This window comes from Gossypium hirsutum, chromosome D03, assembly GCF_007990345.1.
Source record: "Gossypium hirsutum isolate 1008001.06 chromosome D03, Gossypium_hirsutum_v2.1, whole genome shotgun sequence".
NCBI classification, from domain to species: domain Eukaryota; kingdom Viridiplantae; phylum Streptophyta; class Magnoliopsida; order Malvales; family Malvaceae; genus Gossypium; species Gossypium hirsutum.
Window position 1 is genome coordinate 376,059 of NC_053439.1, and position 24,191 is coordinate 400,249.

Here is a 24,191-nt window from a genome sequence, read left to right on the forward strand (position 1 = left end):
ATGAAACTTGAGTTTGAATGTTTTCTAAAAACACGGTAATTGCAGATTTGGTCCTTTGTAGTTCGTAGTTTGTTTGGTTTAAGCCTTGTTGTTCTTTACTTCAAATATTTGTTTTTAATATATACATTATGTCAAAATTTTAATTTCTTTTTATGGTGCATGAATTGTTATTAATGTCTTTGCATGACTATTTTAGTTTCTTGTATGATTAATTGGGCTGATTGTTGATTTTGTAAAATGGGCTTTAGTCAAAATGAAGGTAAAAAGATCCAAGGCATTTTAGATAAAGGGTAAACTGCACCCAACGTCCTTAACTATTGGTGAGTTTACGTTTTGGTCGCTCAATGTCAAAAAGTTATAAAATGATCATTGAACTATTTGGAAATTTTCATTTAAGTCACTAGGTCATTAAAATCGTTGCTATATAACATTTTTCTATTCACATTGCCTACACCAATCGAAAGCTCTCATTCCCTTTTCTTTTATAGTTTATTTTTTTATGAAATAACTTTGAACATCACAAATTTACGAATCAAAATCTAAACAACTTTCTTCTTCGAGCTTCGATACTGATCGCCAAATCAACTTGGATCTAAGATACGTTTTTCTACTTGTCGATGGACATTGATCCACCATATCGATCATCGAATCATCAGTTGTAGCTCACTAGCCGGACTTTAAAAAATAAACTTAACAGACTAGTCACTTAAATTAAAGCTTTTAGATAATTCAATGACTTAAATAAAAATTTGCGAATAATTTAATGATCATTTTATAACTTTTGAAATTAAATCACAAAAAAAAACATAAATTTAATAATAGTTTAGAGACCTTAGATGTAGTTCACCCAATTTATAAAATCGGCACAAAAATAAATAGTCTCAAATCACTCATCAAAGTACGATGTTAAGTTAGAAATAATATATTTGAATAATTGTAATTAGAATTAATTTTTTTATCAATTTAAAACATAATATATACGCTATACATTTAAACTTTCATTCAATAATAACAGTGGTTTGTCGATTGAACCTTGACTAGATTGGCATGGGTATTATTGTCAAAATAAGAGAACGCGAGTTCAAATGCACTGAAGTGCATTATCCTCCAACTTATGGACTGGGGAAAAGTTATGGGTAATTCAGATATTATCAAAACCTGTAATATAATAATAATGGTTTTAACAAAACATAAAAAAAAATTTAGCCATCAACGTTTACTCTATTAGTTATTCTGTAATTAATATTTTTTTAACAATAAATTTTAATTAAATTGTTTTTTCCCAATTGAAAAAATATAATAACTTTAATGGAGTTGACGTGACAATTCGTATGTCTATCCACGTATACTTCATAAAAAAAATTCAAAATGTTCGTAAAAACTCTTAAAATATAGTCTATGTAGCAATGAAATACATATATCAATGCCATTAAGTTGTAGTTTGACTAAATTTTAAAGACTGGAGACCAAAGTAACAAAATGAGTAAACATTTGAGGCTAATTTTATTTTTACACCAATTTAAAACATTAGATATCAAAATAAGATTTAAAAAAATAAAAGGTTAAAATATGTCATAAGTATCTGTACTCTTCGTAAATTAGAAATTTAATCATTGTACTTTTATTTTCAAAAACTTAGTCCCTTTATTTTTCAGATTTCAAAATCTAGATCTAACTTTAAAACTATTAATTTTATTTGGTTAAGTCTAGGTTCGTTACAAACGTTATCTTTTTAATTACATTGCTATCAAGTGAGTTTTTTATTATTTTAAAATGTCACACAAACAAATTTAACAAAAAAAATCAACAATGTTAATGGTTGAACTTGAATTTAAAAATCTAAATAATTTAAGGACTAAATTTTAAAAAATAAAAATATAAGGAAAAAATTTTAAATAACAGAGGGAAAATCAGCTATTAATTAGGTAACAATCAAAGAATTTTCTAAAACAAATAACGCGGTTTTGAAAATCTTTCGTCAATTCCCCAAACCCTATTAAATCTCAATTTCTCCTTCAATCACCCGTCCCCAATTTTTTTTTTAAAAACACCTTAAAATTCAAAACAAAAATGGCTTCCATCTACTGCTGCAAAGAATGCGGAACCAACCTTAACCTACGATCAACTTATTTATCCCCTCCAGATTTCTATTTCGAAGCGGGAAACAAAGGTACCCTTTCTTTCGCCACGATCGATGATACCAAGTTCAATTTCGAGAAAGAAGATAAGTTTAGGCCTTTTTTTGAGACTCTTGATTATTGGGGGATTCAACGGAATAGGACCAAGATGAAGTGTAAAAGCTGTGGGAAACTTGTGGGTTATATTTATGATGATGGTCCTCCATTAACGGATAGTCCTGGTCAATTTCATATGGGACCTAGTCAAGTGGTACCCAGATGTCCTAGATATCGGTTCAAGATCAAGGCACTTACGATCTCATCTGAAACTTGAGGAAATTAAAGAAATTGAATAATTTCTTTTCTGGGTTTTTGTGTGGATGGTTTGAATTTTGGGTTTTTCTTTTTTTTTTCTTTTTTTGGGGGGGGGGTTGTTTTTTGTGTGTATCTGTGATGTTATTGTGAATCAAGTAACACTAGCAATTGAATTTGTTTCTGTTAAACGAATAGAAGAAGATTACTTGAAAGCGATTTTCTTTTTATTTAAGTATTGAATTTTATTGCTAATTGAGCGTGTCAAAAGGTATTATTCTTCATTAATCAAAAAAATATATCGAAATTTGATATAAATGGAAAATACATTATCGTGCTTGTTGATCTAATATGGGTTCTTTTGTAGGAGATCCCATACAAGTCCCAATGTGTGAGAAAGATTAATTGGTATAACCTTAAAATTAAACATCTATTTAGTAATTTAATAGATCTTGTTATATTTGAGCAAAAGCCGAAGTGTCGGAACCATGCTCTAGGTAAGGTGTTAAAGCGGAAGTTTTGGTGGATTTCAGGCTTTCATGGCGGAACCATTGTTCATTCGTTCTCAACAATTGAGTTAAAAGGCTTTTAACACGACTGGGGGATGCCTTGTACATACATGGTGGTCTAATGTAGGTTGTCCTGTCAAGAGATTGGTAAAAAGACAATGGAGGCTTTTATATTTGTTCCTTCTATTCAAAAAATTAACAAATTAATCCTTATTTGTTAAGTAAAAAGCAACTTAGTTCTTTTGTTATAAATTCCGTCTAATTCTACTATTAAAAATTAGTTCTTATACTTCAAAATGAATTACACATGGCAAATCAGTTTTTAATAACAGAAACGAATGCAATTTTTAACAAAAATAATCAGTTTTCTTTTTAATCTAACGCTTAAGGACTAATTGATCTTTTTTTTTTTTAGTAAAGAGGACAAAATTCAATCCGACTCGTAATACAAGGACCTCTATGGGTCTCAAGAGATCCCATACAAGTCCCAACGTGATTGACAAAATAAGTGTATCCATGCATCAAATACCTTGTTGTCTTAAAAAGGATTAACTAAGCATGATCCTATAACTAGATTTTTAGTTGAAGTTGCTGGTAGGTACATGTTTGATCGAAACAAATCCATTCTGGCACATGGATTATTTAAATCTTACTTGTCTTCACTTGTCAGTTATAAACTTTGAAACCGTACCTACCAGTCAAAAACATTTTTAGTTGCATTCATCACTTCACATCCATGGCCTTGCATGCATGCCGGTAAGAAACCATTCAAGAACTTCCACTCAAATTACTCACAGTTGAAAGTTGGGTTAGATCAGTAGCTCTTTGGGGGGGGGGGGTTGTGCTATGAATGTTGGCTTTCCATGCATTCAATATATTCATCCATCCTCTAGTATTTTGGTCCATCTGATCATCTAAAACCTTTAGAGTTAAGCAAAGGTGAGAATATTATATTCAGCTGCAAAAAGTTTTAGGATTATGAAGCAAATGAAGTTGGAACCAGACACTGTAGTTGATAAGCCTAAAGCAACCCCGCCGCCTCCGCCGCCACTTCCACGATTCTGGGCAAGGAAGACTAGTGCAGACAGTGTAACAAACCGAGAGATTGCTAAGTTCTGGAGGCAGAAGCATGCCGAGGAAGAGGATCACCTCCTAGCTGCCATCAAAGCTGCAGCACGCAAAAGGGCATGCAATCTTTCGGTAAAGATAATATGATACTCATTTAGAGACAGGGTTTGTCACAGACAACAGTTATAACACTAAACATTTTGGTCAAACTTGTTTAAGATCGATATTGTGTAATGTGTAGGAGGAAGACTACAAATGTTTCATGGAGTCACTAAGTGATGAAGATTATGAAACTAAACAGAATATCACAGCCCCAACTAATCACAGCAATGTCAATGGAAAGAACAATGAAATTCGTGTGGGAATAAAGGACTGGTTAGTATATTTTCTCTTCGAAACTTTGGCTACTCTGATCATTGATGAGGATAAACATATATGGGAAATCATACTGAAATAGTCTTACCCGAATCAATTTAGCAATGCCAAAGTGCAGGTTCAAGCCCAATATTAGCACCAAATCTCTATGTCATACAGTTTTCTTAAGGGCACATATTAAATTGCAGAAAACAGCACCAAATCCAGCAGAGATCTAATACTTTTAGGAGTACTTGCAAAGCCATGTTATTCGGACTCTTCATTTTCCTTAAAATACTCGTATGTTCATCACGTGTGTTACATATGAGGGTTAGATTCTCCAAATAATATAACAAGTGAACAGCTTTCAGAAAAGTTAAACAAAATCATGCTGGACATATCTGTATGCAACACTCACTTCGAGTTCATAACAAAGTCATAGCTATTAGCTTACAATAATTGATAAAATCCTTGAACAAGTTTGACTTGACTCTAACATCTGCTTTTCAAACATCATGTGCAGGTGGACAAAGAGCAAGTATGCATACCTAAACCAACCAGCCATTGAGTCTACATACAAACCAAGGCGACGAGCATCCACTTATATACCAAACTTTCTCAATTATAAACCTGCTCCTTTATATCCTACATCACTTGGTGTCTTTTAGACCACTGAGATCGAGGAGCTTTTTCAACTTCCAATTGATTGCATTACCTCCATATCAGGGCAATATATTGATATGCATTTACTTTAAAGTGTCATAGAAACCTCTGTTCATTCATTTCAGTTTGGTTGCAAATAAGTCTGGTTAGTATCACTCTAATCTGTCATGAAAAGTTTCATTGTAGATCTAACAGTTTGGCCATCCATATAATATTATGAATTTGATCATGTTTATGGTAATTTATTTTTATATAGAATATGATATGCTAATAATCCATATTTGTGTATATTATTATCAGATCTAAATGTCTGTTCTAAGAAGTATTTTGTAGTGTTATCTGCTTTTTTGGTTAACTACTTTAGTGTTGCACATTTCATCATCTAGCAGTTATAGTAGTAAGGACCTCACATGCAATTTATGTATTTATAATACTTTGTGTAATAATCATTGTTTAAAATGTTATATATTTATATAAATTTTGACATTTATATATTTGTTTCATATTTTACTAATTTTTATTCATATGAAATGTTGAATAACTACTAACTTAACATGTGCATAAAAACATATGTCAGTATATTTATAGTCTAAAACATGCCTTGAATCCCAAAACCCACTTTTCCTACCCTTTGCCACAATTATACTTCACAAGCGAATCAATTAAATTTGCAAACCTGGCAAGGAAGAAATGTTGTAAAAGATGCATATCCTGCTTTCTAGACAAATAATCTGTTGTCAAGTCATTGTTTTGGTCCAATCAAGTTCCTGATGACGTACTGTAAAATGCCTCCATGGTTGAAATAAGCCAGTTCCACCTACATTTAAGAAAACAAAGCCTCAGTTGGGCAGGAAATTCCAGGAGCTGCTGAAAGCGCTTATAAGAATAACTGAACAAAGCGAGAAATGACTAAATTGTGTTTTATTACCTCTGTATCAAACCGTACAGTACAGCTGAATGACTTGCTGGTGTCTGTAGCCACGGTGACATCTTGACCAGGTCTAATTTCACTAACGCTGTTGGGAAGATTGATAGTATAGCGCTCATGGCCCGTCAACCCAAGTGTATCAGCATCGTCTCCAGGTTTGAAGCATAGTGGAATGATGCCCATGCCCACCAAATTACTACGGTGAATTTGCTCAAAGCTCTTGGCAATGACTGCTTTTATACCCTGAGTACAACATCATTAATGGCATTATCGAGAGAGGCCTGAAAGCATACAGAAATTAAGGAGACATTTTTGTCACTCAACTGACAAAAATGGTTCAGAAAAAGCATCTTTGAATCTTACATATTCGTTAGTCAAGCCAATAACCAGTAACTTGTAACACAAAAGTAATAATAGCATACCAGCATCATTGGACCTTTTGCAGCCCAGTCTCGAGAACTTCCGCTTCCATATTCCGCACCAGCCAAAATTATGGTATCCTGTCCTGCAGTATAGTATCTCTGTTTAAAAAAAACGAATATTATTACAATAATGCTCATAAAAAGTATTAAGGCAGTGAAGATCAGAAGCAGTATTTTTATCTTTCACAAGATGATTTCCATTATAAAAAAAGCATTAACCTGATAGATTTCTCAAGCACAATAGATGAAAGTTAGTCATACTAACACGTCAAATGTATTGTGAATTAAGAGTAATAATTTACCATGGCAGCATCATAAACGGATAGCTTCTCTCCGGTAGGAATATGAATTGTTTTTGGCCCAACTTCTCCTTCCAATAGTTTATTTACTAGTCGGATATTTGCAAAAGTGCCCCTGGCCATAACCTCGTCATTACCACGACGACTTCCATAGGAGTTGAAATCTCTTCTGTCCACCCCATGTTCCAAGAGAAATTTGGCTGCAGGGCTATCTTTGTGGATGCTACCAGCTGGGGAGACGTGATCAGTTGTGATACTATCTCCAAAGTTAAGCAAGCAGTAAGCATCTTTCACCCCATGTAGACCAGGAGGCGACATGGTCATGTCTTTAAAGTAAGGTGGCTTGTGGATGTAAGTTGATGTTGAATCCCAGGCATAAAGGTTACTGGAAGGTACAGATAATTCGTTCCACATGGGATTTCCTTTGGTGATTGCTTGATATGTAGCTTTAAACATGTCAGGGAGCACGCTTGATTGCACAACCTGAAAGACAATATAATAATGAAAAACAATACTGGTTTTAAGCCCAGGAACCCGAGTAAAGCTGGCTGAGTAACTCATGTTAGCTACTTCTTCACTAGAAGGCCAAATATCCCTGAAAAAGATCTCTTTTCCGTCTTTCCCCTTACCAATAGGCTCCTTCTCAAAATCAATATCTACCTGCAATATTGCTTGCAATGAGAAATAAGCTTGATATTCAGAAGATAAATAAGTATATGAAGAAAAAAAGGAAGAAAGAGGTCCAAAAATAAGCTTCCAAATATGATAAACAAGAAGAAATCATATGAGCAGTGATCCAGATAATGATATGAAGCCACATACAGTGCCAGCTAGAGAATAAGCAACCACGAGTGGAGGAGAAGCAAGATAATTAGCCCTTGTCAAAGGATGCACACGTCCTTCAAAGTTTCTATTTCCTGATAACACAGCTGCAGCAACCATATCTGGAAGCATGTACAAAACAGTAAAAAGTCAGCTTCAAACATTCTCATGGAAAGACAACAATGTTTATTCTCATCAAATAATTTACCATTTTCAGAGATAGCCGATGCCACAGATTCATCTATATCTCCTGAATTCCCAATGCATGTAGTGCATCCATACCCAACTATATGGAACCCTAATTGATTCAAGTACTTCTGCAAGCCACTGAAGTGCATTCCTCAGTTAGCAATATGAAATAAAGGAGAATGTTTTTTGTATGGAGTCTATACATATTATGAAAATCACCTCTTCTGCAAGTATCTGGTTACAACCCCAGAGCCCGGAGCTAGACTTGTCTTAATCCACGGCTTGACCTGTCAAAAGTAAAATCCAAAAATATGACAACAAAGCTTATTGCTCAGAAGATAGTACTGATATGATTATTCAGGCAAGAGAAACAAACCTCCAGAAAATCCAGGTTGATGTATCAATTTAAGTACAGCAAAAGAAAATTTCATCTTTTTCCATCAAATGATTTGCTATGTTAGAGGGAATAACATAAAAGATAAACTGCTAGCCTTTTGACCAAACAAGAATAGGAATCATATCAAGTGTATAATTGTTGCATGACATTTTCAAGAGTTTTTCATACCCATAGTGTTCACACACATAAACAGACAATCTAAGTGGCAATAAACAAAGAAACAACATTGCAACAAATCAAGGGCCACTTTACTAGTTGATCTATACATTTAACTTTCTCATTACCAATTAGTTCACTGGTGAGAAGATTCACATGCAGACATAGAAGGTGAAGGAGGGAGAGCCTACCTCCAATCCTAATTCACAAGCCTTCTTTGCAACCACAGCTGCTCCAAGCATTACACTAGGATTTGACGTATTTGTGCAACTAGTAATAGCTGCTATAACCACATCTCCATGCCTCAGCTCTGCAGGAGTCCCATGGAATGAAAACTTTGCAACCTTGTTCTGAGATTCCTTTGGTATAGCAAATCCCTGTAATGAAAGAATGTAGGTCATGTGAACATAGGGAAGAGAAAAGGAGGGGACAAATACAGGTTATTTAACAGTTCTAAGTTCACAAACTGAAAGAAACTGCATAGAAAATTTCTTATTCAGTAATATATATAAATCCTAAGCCATTTCATATTATGTAAGTTCATTGTCGCTAATCAACACATATTATCTGTAACATCAAAATGTTAGCATGTCCACAGAAGCAACTAAACAGAAGTATATTACAGAGCCTAACCTAAATTATAGAGATCATACCTTGAATCCAACTCTGTTGTCCAAGCAAGCATGCCAATCTGCTTTCATTTCTTGCAAAGGAACTCGATCATGCGGCCCGCAGTACAGTAGTCAAATTCAGACATGCCACATTTGGAATATTAGAAATAGACAGTTTTTCATGTTACAAAAGGTTCCAATTTTTATGTCCGGAAAACTTTTACCTCTTGGGCCCTGATATACAGGGTTCAACATCCTCAAGTTTCAGTTCCAAGTAAGAAGAGTACACTTTCTCAATCTGAGGCTGAGTTCAGAGAAAAATTCTCAGTAAGAAACTGAATGCTGAACATTTTTGAATCAAACTATAGAAGAAAGAACATCTGGTGTATATTTACCTCGTTGTAGTCTACAAACATCTTATTAGTCCGTAAATAGGATTCTATCATAGCAATCTACATTTTTGCAATAAGTCAGTAAATCAAGGGTCAATAGATCAATTGAAACAAAGATACACACCAAGGACTTACAGTCTCATCACTTCTGCCAGTCAATTGTAGATATTGCAGAGTGAGATGATCCACAGGGAAAAATCCCATGGTTGCACCATAGTCAGGAGACATGTTGGCAATAGTGGCACGGTCAGCTAATGACAATTCACCCATGCCTTCTCCTGTATATAGAAGTGGAAGGAAATATCTACGTGAAGCAGCACAGAAACAATGAATCCGTATTAAAATAGAGGCTCAATTGAAGACTCTACCATAGAATTCCACAAACTTGCCAACAACCCCATGCTTCCTTAGCATTTGAGTAACTGTCAACACCAAATCAGTAGCCGTCACACCATCCCTCAGTTTTCTTAATAGTTTAAACCCAACAACACCTGGCAAGACCATGCTCATGGGCTGCATTCAAAACCACAAGCATTCAATCATTAACTAAGGGGTTTTCTGGCAAACTAGTAATTTCCAAATTAAAAGTTCACCCTTCCAGCTACGTCAAGAGAAAGAAGAAACTAATTAATCCCAATTGGACACTTAGCCACACATATAGCTCCTCAGTGTTTTCTCTTTTTCTCCCTTTGTATCATGCACCTACTTTTATAACAGAGGAACCTAACAGTAAGTAAATTACCTGGCCAAGCATGGCAGCTTCCGCTTCTATACCACCAACACCCCAGCCAGCAACACCCAATCCATTGATCATTGTTGTATGCGAATCTGTTCCAACAACACTATCAGGGTAAAGCATGCCATTTCTGTTGAAAACGACTCTTCCAAGACATTCTAAATTGACCTGTAAATCAAGATTACAGAAACTTGGTTTGAGAACACAAAGATGCTGGTAAATACATGTATTCTGTTTCCATGCTAAACCAAGCTCGTCATCAGTAACAGTATGTAATTCCTTCTCCCTTCCTTGAAACTATAATTGATCATATGCAAGAATAGAGGCATTTATTTTATTACAGACACTCAATAACGAATTATGTCCACGTCATGTAATGTAAAAAATGTCTGTTACCTGATGTACTATTCCCGATCCAGGAGGAAAAACAAGCATGTTATCAAATGCATTTGAACCCCACTTGAGAAAAGCAAATCTTTCTTTGTTTCTTTGAAATTCAAGTTCCATGTTTGCCTGCACTGCATTTTCGTATCTTGCTACATCAACCTGAACTGAGTGGTCGATAACAAGATCTACAGGAACCTGCACACATAATAAATTTCATCATATACAATTTTTAAAACAGTGTTAAAGGTATTTACAAAATGAACAACTCAATAAGAAACATAGCTTTGATCAGTCTGATAGCATCCAGAAGGATAAGAATATAACTAACCAACGGATTAATTTTGTTAGAATCACCCCCAAGCTTGTTCATAGCATCTCGCATGCAGGCAAGGTCAACAACAGCGGGAACACCAGTAGCATCCTGACATAAAGAGAAAAATATTACAAACTTGCTTGGGAATCTCAACTATCATTAAACGAAGTCACCACTGTAAAATTCCAGATTCAGAGCAGACCTGAAGCAGCACTCGAGCTGGCATAAACGGAATCTCAACTTGCTTGGGAGATGTGTTCTCCCAGTCAATGATCTTCTCAACATCCTTACTCTTAACTTGAAACTCATCGCAGTTGCGTATTGCAGATTCAAGCAGTATTTTAATACAGTAAGGAAGTTTATCTGTGCCATCAATAAAAAATCAACCAAAATCTAAAACAGGCCTTGTTTGGTTAAAGAGAAAACACGAGAAAACAATCAAAACAGAAAACAGAGCTATAGATTTCCATCAAACAATTCTTCTACTTAATAAAATAAGCTGACAAAATTGAATTATCAGTGAACAACCTACAGAGTAACTTAAAACCACATTGATCCATTTCATTTAATTTGTTCTCTTATCGTTTATCGACAACCAAACAAAACAAGCGAAATTCAAATCTGAAAACGAAGAAGAACCAAAAAAAGAAGAAGGAACTGACCGATCCTTGGATCATTGAGAGCAGGTAAACAATAGTATTTTCCGAATTCACCGCCATCTGGCTTCTCCAATGTCTTCAAAATGGTATTGAACGCATTTTCAGCGGCTAAAAATTAAATTTCACATAAAAAATTATATAAAAAGAAATGCAAAATAGAAGTAAAATCAGGAGATTGAGCAAAAATAACTAACAACCGGTACATTTTCAAATCATGTAAAAAGCGAAAATATGAAACAACGAATTTAGAAATGAAAGCAGGTATTATTATAGTACCCATTATCCAAGAAAATGTTTTATTGATGAAATCAAAATCGAAAGAGAGTCCTTCTTTAGAGGGGTTTTGACATTAGCAGGTGATACTTCGGTTTTTTCTATGAGATAAAAATATAAATCTCTTTATATGAAAATAAAACGGTAAACTGTATTCAATATTTGCGAATTTGGTGCCTGAACTTAACACTTTTCTTAATTTGGTATTTTTTGGCCAAATTTGATACTTGAACTTGGTCTTCTTTTTCCTAATTTGGTACCTAAATTTATTAAATGTTATAAAAATTACGCAAATGACTAAGGATGTTAATTTTTTTTGTTATGCTACAAAAATATTGTCAGCATTAGAGGAAATTCATGTTAAAAAAAAGGTATTGAGCTATGCTTAAAAAATTAATATTAAATAAAGAAAAAAGATTTTTAAAACCCCAAATTAAAATAAATTTATTATTTTCAATTAATAAAATAATTAATTAATTAAATAAAACTAAAAGTAATTGAACATATAAAACAAAAAAAAGAGATCATATCATCTGTCACATATTAGTTATACATTGATTATTTTTACTACCTCATAAAAAAATAACATTGTTAGTATACGAGAGTAATTTGTAAAAAAATTCATAAGTATCAAATCATATAAAAAAATTAAGTACCGAATTAAGAAAAAGAGTCAAGTTCATGTACCAAATTGGACCCCAAAAAGTTTAAGTACCAACTTCAGAAAAAGTGTAAAGTTTAGGTACCAAATTAGGAAAAAGTGTCAAGTTTGGGTATCTAATTGGACCAAAAAAGTTTAGATACCAAATTAGAAAAAATTGTCAAGTTTAGGTACCAAATATTATATTAAGCCCGTACTATTTTCTTATTATTAATTTTTTATTACAATTTTTTATTTTTAATATTTTAAAGAAAATTTTGCGAAAGCGGTGGGTTCGTGCTCGGCTCATGGCTGTCCAGCAGCCTGCTACTTCGGCCTTATCCGTTTAACTTCGTTTAATGATAAAAATATAGGCAAATTTATTATAATTGAAAATTAATACTACAGATAAATTAAACTTTTAATTTTTATATTTTTATATTATTTTTAATTAAATTTAGTTCTAAAACTTTAAAAAGTTCGAATTTGATCAACGTTAAAAAAATGATTTTAATGTTTCCTAATGGAAATATGAATTAAAAATTAAAATTTTTAAATATTATAATCGCATGGTGCTAATTTTTTTATTTTTTAATGTTTTATTTTTATAACATACATATTCAAATTACTTATTAATATATTAAAACTTAATTATAAACAGGTTAAATTAAGTAAAAAAATAGTGTTTTAGAAATGGTTGCCTGTAACTGAGTAAGTCAAATTTGAAATTTATATATTTTTATAAGGGTAAACTATAAAAATTTATATATTTTAGTCATTTATGTTTGAAATGTTACGTTTTAGCCATTTACGTTATTATTTTGTTACAAAGTAGTCACTCCGTCGTTAAGCTCCATTACCTCTCTAATAGCAATCCTACGTAGCAATCTAAATAGGTTTTAAATGCTAACTTGAATGTCCAATTGCGACAAGAATAGATTTTTAATTAAATAATTTTATTTAATTAAAAATTTTAAATTAATTACATCTTGAACTGGAAAAGAAAAACCGTTCGCCTCTCTTTTCTTTTAGTTTTCTTTTCCATTTTGAATAAAAAAACTATTTTCATCCTAGTTGGACATCCAGGTTGGCATTTAAAACCCATTTGAACTGCCACGTAGGATTGTTGTTAAGGAGGTAATGGAGTTTAATGGCAGGGTGACTACTTCGTAACAAAACGATAACGTAAGTGACTAAAACGTAACATTTCAAACATAGGTGACTAAAATGTAATTTGAGGCAAACAAAAGTAACTATTTTTGTAGTTTACTCTTTTTATAAACATTCTTTTACCAATTAATATTATATTTAAATCTAGATTAGGGATGGAGTCATGGGCTGGTGCAGGTCCAGTCTCTCTAAAATGAAATTTTTTTTTAAAGTCTCTTTATAATTTAAAATTAGTAATGATAAAATTAGATTTTAGACCTTCAAAAATAATAAAATTTGATTTAATCATTTAAAAATTATAAAAATATAAACTATTAAAATTATAAAATTACATTTTTATCACTGTACAAATATATAATTTAATTTTGACCATCTTAAAAAAAATTTCTAACTTTCTTCCTGATCAGATCACAAACAAAAATTCTTATAATTTTAATTTGAGAAGGCCATGAAAAACAGAATCCAATTGAAAATTATGTCAACAATGCGAAAATTCAATGGTAAAATAAAGAAATAAACTAAAGTAAAAAGAGGTTTGACTTTGATTGGTTGAAATTCAGACAGAGACTTTTTGTTGTTTGAACGGATCTGTGTCTGAAGAAGAAGTTGTTGTTTTCGGACAGCAAAATTAACCAAAAAAAGCAAAAGTGAAATATTAAAGATAATTGAACTAATATTTATTATTATAAATACAGTTAAAATCATACGTAAATTAGATTAGACTCGATGATGAAATGAAAGATCCTTTACATAAATAATATTTTTTATTGGCCAAAAAATAATATTTTTCATAATAAAATTATTAATTATTATTGAATTAATTTCCAAGCTATGTAAAAATGCCCTTTATCGTCATCCATAAAAAAAAAGTATATTTCCAATTCTTAAACCCTGTAATTTTTGTAGGTCAGAGGAACCTTTTTTCCATCCCAATTTTCAATTCAACAAATTTTATACCCTAAACCAAAGAAAAAGGGGAACGAAAAACATAAAGGAATGGATTTTTATGGGCACCCATATCGTTTTTCTTTGTCTTCATTTTCATTGTTAAGTGATTTCATTGAAAAAGTGAAAGATTTTTTCAATTTCGCTGTCTCTGCCATCATTGGAAACATTTTCTCTGCGATCTTAACTTTCTTCTTTGCGTTAGGTTTGGTTTCTTTTCTCTATTTCGCTTCAATTTTTCCTTCAAATATTTTCTTGGAATTTTAATTTTCTCCATTCTTGATCTATTTACGACCCTTGATTTCGTTGTTTTGCTATGAATTGAATCTGGGGTTCCTTTGTATCTTTTAATTTGCTATTTCGAATATAAACATCATGTTCATGTTGCTGTTCTAATTTTGTTCGAAATACATGTTTGGTTTCTTAGAATTTAATGTGTAAAAAAACATTTTGATGCCTGAGATTAAACCTGTTATGCTTGAATTTAGATCAAACAGATTAACAATTTTGTCTTACAGTTGGTACATTGTTAGGAGCCATGGCTGGGGCTTTGATAGGACAAGAAACCGAGAGTGGTTTCGTTCGAGGGGCTGCGGTCGGGGCTATATCCGGAGCCGTTTTCTCAATCGAAGTCTTCGAATCATCTCTTCTTCTTTGGCAATCTGACGAATCCGGGATCTTATGTTTGCTTTACTTGGTGAGCAAGTTTCATTTATTCCCTGGTTTTTCAATCGATTCTTGTAGGCAAATCTAACTTGTTTTATTGCAATTTTGCAGATTGATGTCATTGCAAGCCTTTTAAGTGGAAGGCTTGTTCGAGAACGTATCGGTCCAGCAATGCTGAGTGCCGTTCAAAGTCAGGTAACGGTCTTACTTTTCATGCTCGAAAAACTATGGTTCCATCGAATGGCAATTTGTTTATGATTTTGGTTTCTTGTTATCAGATGGGAGCTGCTGAAACAACTTTCGAGGATGTCCAAAACATATTTGATACCGGTAGTGTTAGAGGATTGGCTGGAGATTTAGCTGAAAAAATCCCTAAGATAACAATCCGAAGCAATGACAACGCAGATGCTTCCGGGGAGAAAGTTTCATGTTCAGTTTGCCTTCAGGTTCGACTAGACCGTTACTTTTTTTTTAAAAACCAAGTTACACAACAAGCTTATTCTATTGACATTTAGAGTTCTCCCTTACAGGACTTTCAGTCCGGAGAAACAGTTCGAAGATTGCCGCAATGCCATCACATGTTTCACTTGCCTTGTATAGATAAGTGGCTTCTTAGTCATGGTTCTTGTCCATTATGCAGAAGGGATCTATTTTTGTAAATTATACGATGTATACGTAGCTATTTATATATTTTATTTATACCGTTGGTTCATGTAATTGCTAATCGAATGTTTTCCTACTTTGTCTCTCTAACTATTCCACATTCATTGTGGGATTGAACATTGTACTTGATTTAACTCTTTTGTGTAAAAGTTCCAATTTGCAGTTCCAAAACTTCAACTTACCTATCTGGCTATGTTGACACCTCTTTTCTGCAAATGATGGTATCGGTATTTTAGTTCACAATAGGTTTCATCTTGGATCGAGTCCTCCATTGTTCTGATTGTATTGAGTCTGCGAATTGCTGCTTCCATTTATATGTGAAGGTCGTAGGCATATTTTTGCGTCTAACCGGTTTAGCTAAGAATTGTATTGATTCTATCGTTGCTGTAAGTCCATCAGAGGAATGCCTGCAGTGTGGTATCGATACTTTGGCAAGCAGTGGCCTTGGCTCCCCAACAATGGTAATTTTCCATTTACTCCTTTAAATTTTTATGAAATTACATGTTAACAATATGATGAAATTATACTTTGGCCCCCAATAATTTATGATTCATCTTTGATTCTCTAAAAGCAATTTTCTGATTTCGTTCCTAGGTTCAACTTTGTTCAGTTCTCAATCAGAAGTTGTGGAAACACAAGCAGCCAGCCAGCTACCACATTAAAAACTTTATTTACATTTATAATTGGAAGCAAATGTCAATGGTATCCCAGCAAAGACTGTCTAGTTGCTGATATTATGATACTAATATGTGTTGGTTTTCACCTACTTTATCCAATGCATTCATTTGTGCTTTGGATGCATCCACCATGAAGAAATTGCATCATTTCGGGGTTGGATACTAACGTATTAAATAAAGTTTGGGGCCCCGAAGGCGAGGAGTGTTCGGGTTGGGATTGGGATTTAAACTTCCTCAGTAGAACTAGAGATTTTGGCACAGAGGACAAGCCAAGATCAATAAAACCTCCAAAAACTGATAATGAAATCAAAGATCAAAACAACCACAATAAGATATCAAATGGCTTCATCAAACTTGCTTTCAATCTTAATCCCACAATTAAGAAAACATTATGATAAATTAATTTCCTTAAGTGACGGTAACTTGTTCATTGGAATCCAGCACAGAAAATCATAAGAAAACAAAGTTGTGATGCAAGCAACAGCACAGACCTGGTGTCTTTTGCTGATTTTTCTATTTTCGTATGCCAGTTTTTGAACTTAAGACCGTGTAGATTCTAACAATGCCATGAAAATTTTGGTGTACTGTTTGGCCTATGTGCCGTCTCAAAATGAAGACCAAGTCCATAATAACATGCAAAAGGATTTTCAGGCAACAACCACACACACACACACACACACACACACACATATATAATATGTGTGTCTCTATATATATTATGCTGGTGTTTGAAAATACGTTTTGCTGGCAACAGATTGGTCTGTAGGGCAACAACTGGTCTATTTTGCTTGCCTTGTTTTATCCTATGTTCATCTCTGCCTGTAGCCCTTTAGTCAAGGAATATGTTCATATAGCATAAGAAAACTTTACATGCATGGCCATGAGATTTTTGCTAGAGGATTCTCAAACGCATGACCATTCTCATAATCATAAGCAACAAATATGGCTGATTCTTATCATTGTCATCTTAATTGCCTTGCTGGGATTTTCCGTGTTCTTCTTCTTTTGCAGAAGAAAGCTTAACCGAAAACGGAGCCATAACGGTAAAGTTTGAATTCACTTAGACCCTATCTATCTATCTATCTATCTATAAAAGCAGCTAAATACTGAATTGTTTGCTCCTTGTTTCACTAATTAGGAGGTCTAAAAGCTGAGAAATTGAAGCTGAGGTATTTCAAATTGGAGGAGCTAGAGAAGGCTACAGAAAACTTTAGTGCAGACTGTTTGTTGGGGTCTGGTGCATTTGGCAATGTTTATAAAGGTTCCTTTGAAGGTGAAGGTACCTTTGCAATCAAGCGAGCTCATGTCGAATCATACCAAACCACTGAAGAATTTAGAAATGGTGAATAGTCTTAAGTTATGCATGCTTTAGTTTAATCACAGCTCAAGTTGACAGGATTTTACTGGTTTCTTGGAACAGAAGTTAGGCTTCTTTCGACAGTAAACCATCCAAATCTTGTAGGTTTGGTAGGGTTTTCCGAAGAATCTGGTACGTATATTGAGCCTAAAATGATTGATTAATGATTCAATTGTCCAAGGTAGTGCTAAGAACCTAAAACAGAAAAAAAAATTACTTTATTTGAAACAGGACCAAAAGGAGCAAAAATATTGGTGTATGAATATGTACCACATGGTTCTTTGCTTGAGTATATCATAGGTAAGTTTCTACTTGAAACACCTTTCACAGAGACAAGACATCAATTAAAACAAAAACCAGACAAAACAAAACAAAACAAAACAAAACTCATTTCTGTTCATGTTTGGAGTGTAGGAAGAGGTGGAAGAAACTTGACATGGAGGCAAAGAGTAAACATAGCCATTGGAGCCGCTAAAGGTAAATTTTTCCCACAGAAAATTGGTTTAAATTTTAAGATAAAAATTAAGGTTTTTTTTTGGCAGGAATAGCTCATTTGCATGATGGGATTAAGCCTAGCATAATTCACAGAGATATTAAACCTAGCAATATTTTAATTGGAGAAAGGTTTGAAGCCAAGGTCTCAGATTTTGGACTTGTGAAAATGGGACCTATTGGGGATCAATCACATGTTAGTAGCCAAGTTAAAGGAACACCAGGGTACCTTGATCCTGCATATTGTACAAGTTTTCATTTAAGTCCTTTTAGTGATGTTTATAGCTTCGGTGTTATACTTCTGCAACTCATTTCTGGCCAGCCGGCCGTGGATACGACTAGGAATCACATCATTGGTTGGGTTAGTATATTCATTAATTTATAATTTTACCAGTAAAAATACCACGGAAGCTTATATATTAAGAGTCAGATTACATTTTGCACTCTTTACTCAAAAAATGGATAAATTAGTTCCTATACGTTACATCAAAAAGTAAACTGATCCTTTCTATTAAAAGTTTCATCCATTTCTATTGTTAAGAAATGACATAACTAACTGAATAACCAAACAGTAGAAATGGGTGAAATTTTAGCAGAAGGACCAGTTTTCTCTTTGATGTAACTTACAAAAACTAATTCGCTCATTTTTTAAGTAGAGCAGGTAAAATGCAATCAACTCTTAGTACAAGAGCCTCCATTACTTTTTTACCTAACTTTGCCTTTCTGTTGTTAGCCACTGGCAAATTTAGACCAAACATGTGCTGAAGTAGGCTGTTGAAAATGCAGGCAAGGCCAAGTATCGAGAGGGGCAACATCGAAGAAATCCTCGATACAACTCTTTTATCCAAACCATGCAATATGGAAATGATGCTGAAAATGGGTGAACTCGGTCTAAGATGCGTGGCGAAAACGCCTAAAGACCGTCCTACGATGACTCAGGTTTGGCAAGAATTGGAGAACACATTCAACGAACATCCTTCGTTAAGTTCTAAAACAAGAACAACAACCAAGTTTCCTCAATCGACCGAACAAGGCATTTCGTTCGAACAAGATTGTTCCCAAAGCTTTGTGAGCATAGATGGTGTCGGATTTCAAAAGTTCCATATCGAATTAGATAGCATTTCATCACAAAGTAACAGCTTAAGATGTTTTGAGATCAACAGTGCAAGTATTGGTATCGATAAGGAGAATCTAAAATTTTAATCAAAAAAGTAAATTGTATGTTTTCAAGCTATAGGAACCAGCATTATGTTGATCTATTTGTTACAAAACATAGGGTTCCTTATGTGTAGGTGTCTGAAACAGGTAAATGTAAGGTAAACCAGATGCTGTATATTAGGATGTAAGGAACAATAACCAGTCAATAAATAAAATCAAACAGTCACAATTTGTAGAAATTTTTAACTCTTTAGCATCAAACTTAATACTTACAATAGCTTTCCACAAATATGATTCCGAAACAAGCTGTTTCGGAGACTTATTTCCTTGATCAGCTGCTTCAACCCCATAGATAAGAGCTCATTTCTTCTACATAACTCGGTTCATCTTCGTCTTCCTTCTCGGGTACCTTAGTACTTTCACAATAAGTCACTAGGTTGGCATACATTTTTATGGAAGCCTTTGAAAACTCAACCAAGGATCCAAAAACCGAATAAAATCCAGTTTGAAATCCTTTCACAGTTATCTGCTGTGTCTGTTCCATGACTGTGATGTGTTTTAACTTCTCAGCATCGATTCTTTTCCTCAACATATCCAACATGTTTTTTCTTTCAGCCAAATATTCGATCCGGTTCCGAACATTTACTTCTATATCTTTCTCAGATAATTTCGAACCAAGAATCCTGCTTTCTGTTCTTTGAAATGCCAAGACTTTCCTCTCAAGTTCTTTGGCAAGTCCATCAACCTTCCTCTTATGTTTTTGCTCTTCACCTTGTTGAACCCAAAGCGCACGCATATCCTTTCCGAAGCTTTTTAATGCACAACTTACAGCTTCTTTTGGCAACTTCTCTAAGCTAGCCAACCATTCATGACAAGTTGCCAATAACGGTGGTCCATTGACTCTTAATGTCGGGGCCGAAGACCTCTTCTTGGAGCATAATTCTACTTCGGGTGCAATGAACTTTGCAAGCCATCCACTAAGAGCTTCAATGTATGACTTTTGTGAACATAAATACGCAACGAAGCAAGAACGCCAATTATGAAGTTCTGCCACGAGCTGAAGAGTAGCAAGACGGTGAGAGTCGTTGCAAAACTTTCCGTAAGTGGGACAGTTGAAAGACTTTACTTCAAACATGATTCGGTTTTGAGTTTCGTGTGATTCCAACATTATCTGCCAGTTCCTCATTAGTCTACAGAAGGAGGATGAAATGAAAGATTATCACAATGATAAATGTAATATATCTGAAATATCGTTTTTGTCGTTTGCTTTCATACCCGTGTAGCAGCTCAATAAGTTGTGGCTGCAACTCTTCATCCCTCAGTTTTTCAATTCTTTCGGAGATTGTTTCTGCACTTCGTATTGCAACCAAGATTCTGCTATGCAAGTCTTTTACTTCAGCTCGAGTTTTGTCACCAGAATAGAGGCCATCTCGTTTAGTGTTGCGGTTTCTCATTTGAGAACATTTTTGTTCATAGGTTTTCCTGGTCTGCTCTGCTGCCTGATTATATGAATTATATGATGTTAGGATGCTTTGGCAAATGCTCACAAAAAAACATGAATTTTAAATGAACTTGGGCATACAAAAACTGATTGTTTAGACCCAAATGCAACATTTCAAAACTATAAAAAAAGATGGAATATAGTAGAATTACCATTGAGGTCCTTACACTAGAATTTGGATTGCATTTTGCTCCCTTTACTCAAAAAATTGACAAATTAATTTTTGTACGTTAGATCAAAGAGCAAACTTGTTCTTATTGTTAAAAATTTCATCTATTTCTACTATTAAAAATTGATGTAACTGACGAAATAACCAGAAAATTACACGTAGTGTGCCACGAATACATCATTCTGACATTCAGGGGCCAGATTTTAACCACATAAATGGATGAAATTTTTAATAGGACAAGTTTGTCTTTTGATCTAATGTATAGGGACTAGTTTGCCTATTTTTTACGTAAAAGGGGCAAAATGCAATCAAACTCCTAGTACAAGTACCTCCATCGTACGATTACTGATGGAATATACATAATATGTTTAGTTCTATCCTAATGTTGCTTGCAACAAAAGCATCTCATATCACCTGAATGATTAAACATTTGTATAACAGACCATCCACATGACATGGAAAACACTTTTACTGGAAACATACAAGGTTTATTCATAGAACGTGAAGATTTTGCACCACATTGGACTATGTTCTTGATTGAATGATCAAGGGAAATGAAGATTTTGTACCACATTACACTGTATGGTAACGGTACGAACCTTTGGTTGTAAATAATGCAAGAGTATATATGTGGTTCAAGTAAATCAACAATATGAAAGGGAATCATTTGCATCGGTGAGTACTCAAGAAAGAACGAGAGACGGTTCCGATTCATGTTTTTATAATACCTTCACTTCCTCGTAGAGTTTCTTCTCCCAAGCATACAACCTTCCTAAGGTCAGTGAGTGACTTCCAGATTCCATTCCTCCATAATCATCAAATACATCAGTCTTTAATTCTGTCCATGTAGAAGAACTTCTGGAACTACATGAAGCAAGGCTTTTGCAAGATGAAGATCGAGATAACGGAGACCGGCTCCATGTAATTGACCGGATAAGTTTATTCGAGCTCTCTGCAGCCATACAGCACGTTAAAAAAATCACCAAAATTCTCATTTTTAGCCTAATTTGCAACAACAACAACAACAACATAATATACCTATCAAATTTCAATTTGCAAGAGGACAACCACATGAAAATTAGAAACATTTTCAAGAAACAGAAAATGATAAAGAGAAAGAGAAAGACAACATAAGTCACCTTTGAGTTCCTCCAAACCAGACTGCAAGTGAACTCTGTTGGCTTCTAACATTCTACACACATCTAGACCAGATTCATAAGCTCTAATAAAGTGGTCCTCAACATCCTTCAAAGCTTCCAACAACTCTCTTTCATTACTAGCTGTCGGTGTATTAATCATTCTGAAACTGTTTTTTTCACTTTGGCTCATATTTGTATCATGGTCATCCCCATTTCTCATATCTGTATTCTTATTCTCACTCTTCCCACCACCATCACCAGCATTAGTTACATTTTCAACTTTTCTCTCACTCATAACCCTCTCACCATCTTCTTCCAAGTCAGGGATTCCCTCTTTTTCTCTCACCACTCTCAATTCCTCTTGTGAACTACCACTAAAGCTGCTGCTTACCACCTCTTCCCTCCTCACCTCATCAAAAGGGTTAAAGAAATCCCAAGCAAACTCTTCCGGTGATGGCATTGCTGGTGGTGGAGCCTTTTCACCATAAAAATGCTCACAAATAACCTCATCTTCTTCCCCTTCACTCTCTTGTTCCCCTTCTGAGGATTCAACACAACCCTCATCACCACCTCCTCGTACTTGTCCCTCATTTCCTCTCTTCACAAAAACTGTAGACATAGAAGCTTGACGAGGAATGGTTTCATGGGTGGGTTCACTTAGTCTTTGCTTGAAAAACATAGGATTAGCCAAAGGGGTTTCAACAGCCTCATTAGTGGAACCAACTGGGAATGTGATTAAAAAAGGAGAAGAAGGAGATGAATGCCTTGCTACAAACAACCTTATGGCAGCTGCAACCGCATAAAGAGACTGATTATACTTACATTGAGCATCTGCAAGAGCATATCTACGTTCCACAGCTAATTTCAACAGCCGTTTCCTCTCTTTACACAGTGACACAACACCATCTTCTTCCTCTTTCTTTGAAGTAGCACACCCCATTCGAAAACCCCAAACTTTTTTGTTGTTGTTAAACTTGAAATTGGGTTCAAAAAGCTTAGGTTTTTGGTTATGCCAGAAAGGTGTTCTAGGAAATGTAGCAGATAATCATATCAGATAATGGAGGGTACTTTGGGTTTACAAGTAGAGGCTTAACTTAAAAAAAAAACAAAGGTGATTAAACCATTAGGACAATGAAGATGACTAGGTATATCAGAGGATAAGACAAAGTGACAAGGCTTGTTTCTTTTTACTGCCTTTTTAGTCTTTTAGAGCTTGAACGAATTGAAACCTGCAAACCATTGCCAATTGCTCTGTTTTGCAAATAATAATAGATGAAGATCACTTTCTTTGGTGTTTGTTTCCCGCAAATAGCTAATCTAACATGGCAGCTATTTCCCTTACTTTTTCTTCAATTGCTGTCAATGATACCTTTTAAGGACAAATGCTGGAAACCAATACATGAAGTGAGAGAAGAAGAAAAAAGACACTTCGAGTCAAAGCCTAACAGTGAGAGAGAGCTCTGTTTAATGTTTACCGCTTTGTTTACTGTCGCAAGCGAGAAAAAGAACGGTCAAATTCTAGTTTTAGTCCTTATATTATGTTTAAATTTGGATTTTTGGGTAAACCACACTCAAGGTCACTAAACTATTAGCAATTTTATATTTTGGTCGCATAACTTTAAAAAGTTACAAAATGATCATTGAACGATCCGAAAGTTTTCATTTAAGTCACTCGGTTGTTAAAATCGTTGTTGTATGGCCTTTTTTACTCACATCGTCTGCATCAGGTGAAAGCTCTACTTCCTCTTTTCTTCTATAGTTCAATTTTTTTCATGAAATAATTTTAAACGCCAAGAATCTACGAATCAAAATTCAAATAATTTTTTTAAAATAACGACACAATGACTTAAATAAAAGCTTTTGAATAGTTAAGTAGCTAAAATGAAAGCTTTTGAATAGTTTAGTGATTATTTTTTGTAATTTTTTATAGTTAAGTGACCAAAACATAAACTTACTAATAGTTTAGTGATCGTAAATATAATTTATCCTTTTTGTTATTGGTGTGCA

At 34.2% G+C, this 24,191-nt stretch overlaps 6 protein-coding genes across 11 annotated transcripts; 4 read left to right on the forward strand and 2 right to left on the reverse strand.

The window, feature by feature from the left end:
• Positions 1–1,965: 1,965 nt before the first annotated feature.
• Positions 1,966–2,644, forward strand: LOC107909490 (uncharacterized). The gene has a single exon (XM_016837025.2). The coding sequence runs from the start codon at positions 2,071–2,073 to the stop codon at positions 2,449–2,451; it is 381 nt and encodes a 126-aa protein (XP_016692514.1). The 5' UTR covers positions 1,966–2,070; the 3' UTR covers positions 2,452–2,644.
• A 790-nt stretch (positions 2,645–3,434) lies between these two features.
• Positions 3,435–11,710, reverse strand: LOC107909488 (aconitate hydratase, cytoplasmic). 5 transcript variants are annotated; one of them, XM_041089507.1, is made up of 21 exons: positions 11,611–11,702; positions 11,338–11,442; positions 10,878–11,038; positions 10,691–10,783; positions 10,372–10,557; positions 9,982–10,143; positions 9,608–9,752; positions 9,375–9,517; positions 9,243–9,299; positions 9,072–9,151; positions 8,890–8,965; positions 8,428–8,613; positions 7,903–7,970; positions 7,703–7,821; positions 7,495–7,616; positions 7,234–7,332; positions 6,676–7,155; positions 6,374–6,472; positions 5,952–6,194; positions 5,700–5,840; positions 3,435–4,106 (listed from the first exon to the last, which is right to left on the reverse strand). In XM_041089507.1, exons 1-20 carry the CDS (start codon positions 11,612–11,614, stop codon positions 5,766–5,768), a joined length of 2,703 nt encoding a protein of 900 aa, XP_040945441.1. In that variant the 5' UTR covers positions 11,615–11,702; the 3' UTR covers positions 3,435–4,106; positions 5,700–5,765. The 5 variants fall into 5 exon arrangements, with proteins under 5 accessions (XP_040945441.1, XP_040945442.1, XP_040945445.1 ...); XM_041089508.1 differs by lacking the exon at positions 3,435–4,106 and adding an exon at positions 4,737–5,131 and having other exon boundaries at positions 11,611–11,710; XM_041089511.1 differs by lacking the exons at positions 3,435–4,106; positions 5,700–5,840 and having other exon boundaries at positions 6,045–6,194; positions 6,374–6,456.
• LOC107909489 (uncharacterized) lies at positions 3,913–5,252 on the forward strand. The gene is made up of 3 exons (XM_041089512.1): positions 3,913–4,138; positions 4,248–4,381; positions 4,884–5,252. The coding sequence occupies exons 1-3, from the start codon at positions 3,917–3,919 to the stop codon at positions 5,026–5,028; spliced, it is 501 nt and encodes a 166-aa protein (XP_040945446.1). The 5' UTR covers positions 3,913–3,916; the 3' UTR covers positions 5,029–5,252.
• A 2,421-nt stretch (positions 11,711–14,131) lies between the features above and the next one.
• Positions 14,132–15,872, forward strand: LOC107909487 (NEP1-interacting protein-like 1). Of its 2 annotated transcripts, none has more exons than XM_016837016.2 (5): positions 14,132–14,567; positions 14,881–15,059; positions 15,140–15,223; positions 15,307–15,474; positions 15,559–15,872. In XM_016837016.2, exons 1-5 carry the CDS (start codon positions 14,414–14,416, stop codon positions 15,685–15,687), a joined length of 714 nt encoding a protein of 237 aa, XP_016692505.1. In that variant the 5' UTR covers positions 14,132–14,413; the 3' UTR covers positions 15,688–15,872. The 2 variants fall into 2 exon arrangements, with proteins under 2 accessions (XP_016692505.1, XP_016692506.1); XM_016837017.2 differs by having other exon boundaries at positions 14,287–14,567; positions 14,896–15,059.
• Positions 15,873–16,010: 138 nt separating this feature from the next.
• Positions 16,011–19,844, forward strand: LOC107909486 (probable serine/threonine-protein kinase PBL11). The gene is made up of 8 exons (XM_041089513.1): positions 16,011–16,152; positions 16,286–17,411; positions 17,507–17,710; positions 17,789–17,857; positions 17,957–18,025; positions 18,140–18,202; positions 18,268–18,578; positions 19,004–19,844. Exons 2-8 carry the CDS (start codon positions 17,243–17,245, stop codon positions 19,418–19,420), a joined length of 1,302 nt encoding a protein of 433 aa, XP_040945447.1. The 5' UTR covers positions 16,011–16,152; positions 16,286–17,242; the 3' UTR covers positions 19,421–19,844.
• On the reverse strand, positions 19,561–23,860 carry LOC107909485 (protein ALTERED PHOSPHATE STARVATION RESPONSE 1). The gene is made up of 4 exons (XM_016837014.2): positions 22,185–23,860; positions 21,774–21,997; positions 20,651–20,874; positions 19,561–20,565 (listed from the first exon to the last, which is right to left on the reverse strand). The coding sequence occupies exons 1-4, from the start codon at positions 23,122–23,124 to the stop codon at positions 19,716–19,718; spliced, it is 2,238 nt and encodes a 745-aa protein (XP_016692503.1). The 5' UTR covers positions 23,125–23,860; the 3' UTR covers positions 19,561–19,715.
• Between the last annotated feature and the right edge of the window lie 331 nt (positions 23,861–24,191).